The sequence below is a fragment of the Lolium rigidum genome, chromosome 2 (assembly GCF_022539505.1).
Source record: "Lolium rigidum isolate FL_2022 chromosome 2, APGP_CSIRO_Lrig_0.1, whole genome shotgun sequence".
Taxonomy (NCBI): Eukaryota; Viridiplantae; Streptophyta; class Magnoliopsida; order Poales; family Poaceae; genus Lolium; species Lolium rigidum.
The window spans coordinates 113,972,156-113,972,964 of NC_061509.1; the positions used below are offsets into that span (position 1 = coordinate 113,972,156).

At 48.6% G+C, this 809-nt stretch overlaps 1 protein-coding gene across 1 annotated transcript in view; it reads left to right on the plus strand.

The window, feature by feature from the left end:
• LOC124690053 (mitogen-activated protein kinase kinase kinase 18-like) overlaps positions 1–450 on the plus strand; it is a 2,572-nt gene extending 2,122 nt beyond the window's left edge. The window contains exon 2 of the mRNA XM_047223495.1: positions 242–450. Within this exon, the coding sequence (XP_047079451.1) occupies positions 242–450 (209 nt within the window). The remainder of the gene's footprint in view (positions 1–241) is intronic.
• Positions 451–809: the final 359 nt, after the last annotated feature.

Consider the following 809-nt stretch of genomic DNA (forward strand, 5'->3'; position numbering starts at 1 on the left):
GTTCGACGGACAATGGCTGCACATGTCGCCTCCCCTTCTCTATATCCTTTAATTATGCGTCTAGAAACCGACGCCGGCGATCGCGTAACCGACCCTTTCCATCTGCCTACCCTAATCAGCTTCGAGATTCGACATATATGCCGCTTGCAATAGGGTTTGTCTCTTCCATTCATCACGCTTCGCCGTACTTTGCTTTCTCCGACAACAAACCGATTTGTTGTTTCTTCCGTACTTCTTTCAGGGCTGCTCGCTGGTTCGGATTTCTCTGTTGGTGAGGGCACGGGATATGCTTCCTTCACCTCGCAGGCCAGCTTCTCCCTTCCTAGGAACACGCCAGCCTCCATGGAAAAGATTGACAAGAAGGACGTGGAGGTCAGGGTCTCAGAGTCCGTGAAAGAAGTTCCGGTAGATCTCATCGGCGACGGCCCGCGAACAGAACGCACTGGGTAGAAATTTGGCGTAGCAATTTTGGTCGCCGGGGTGGCCGCCGTGCTACCACTTGAACTCGCATGTCAACAAAAGCAGCAACGATGAGAAGCGTCGAGCTTACAAGGAAATATTCAGAATCCCTGGAACAAATCTGGTTGCCTCTTGATGATACTAATAAGTTAAGATTCATTTTGTATGATATGAATATTACACTATTTTATCGTTTAATAGTCAGTATTTGTGTGACACGTTTCGTTCTCCAGGCTGAGCAGGTTTTTTTTGAAGGGAAGGGAGGCGAATTCATTAAAAACCAGATATTACAACGCACGCCCGAAGCCACTGGAACAACCGAGAGACACACGTGGCCGAACACAATGCAG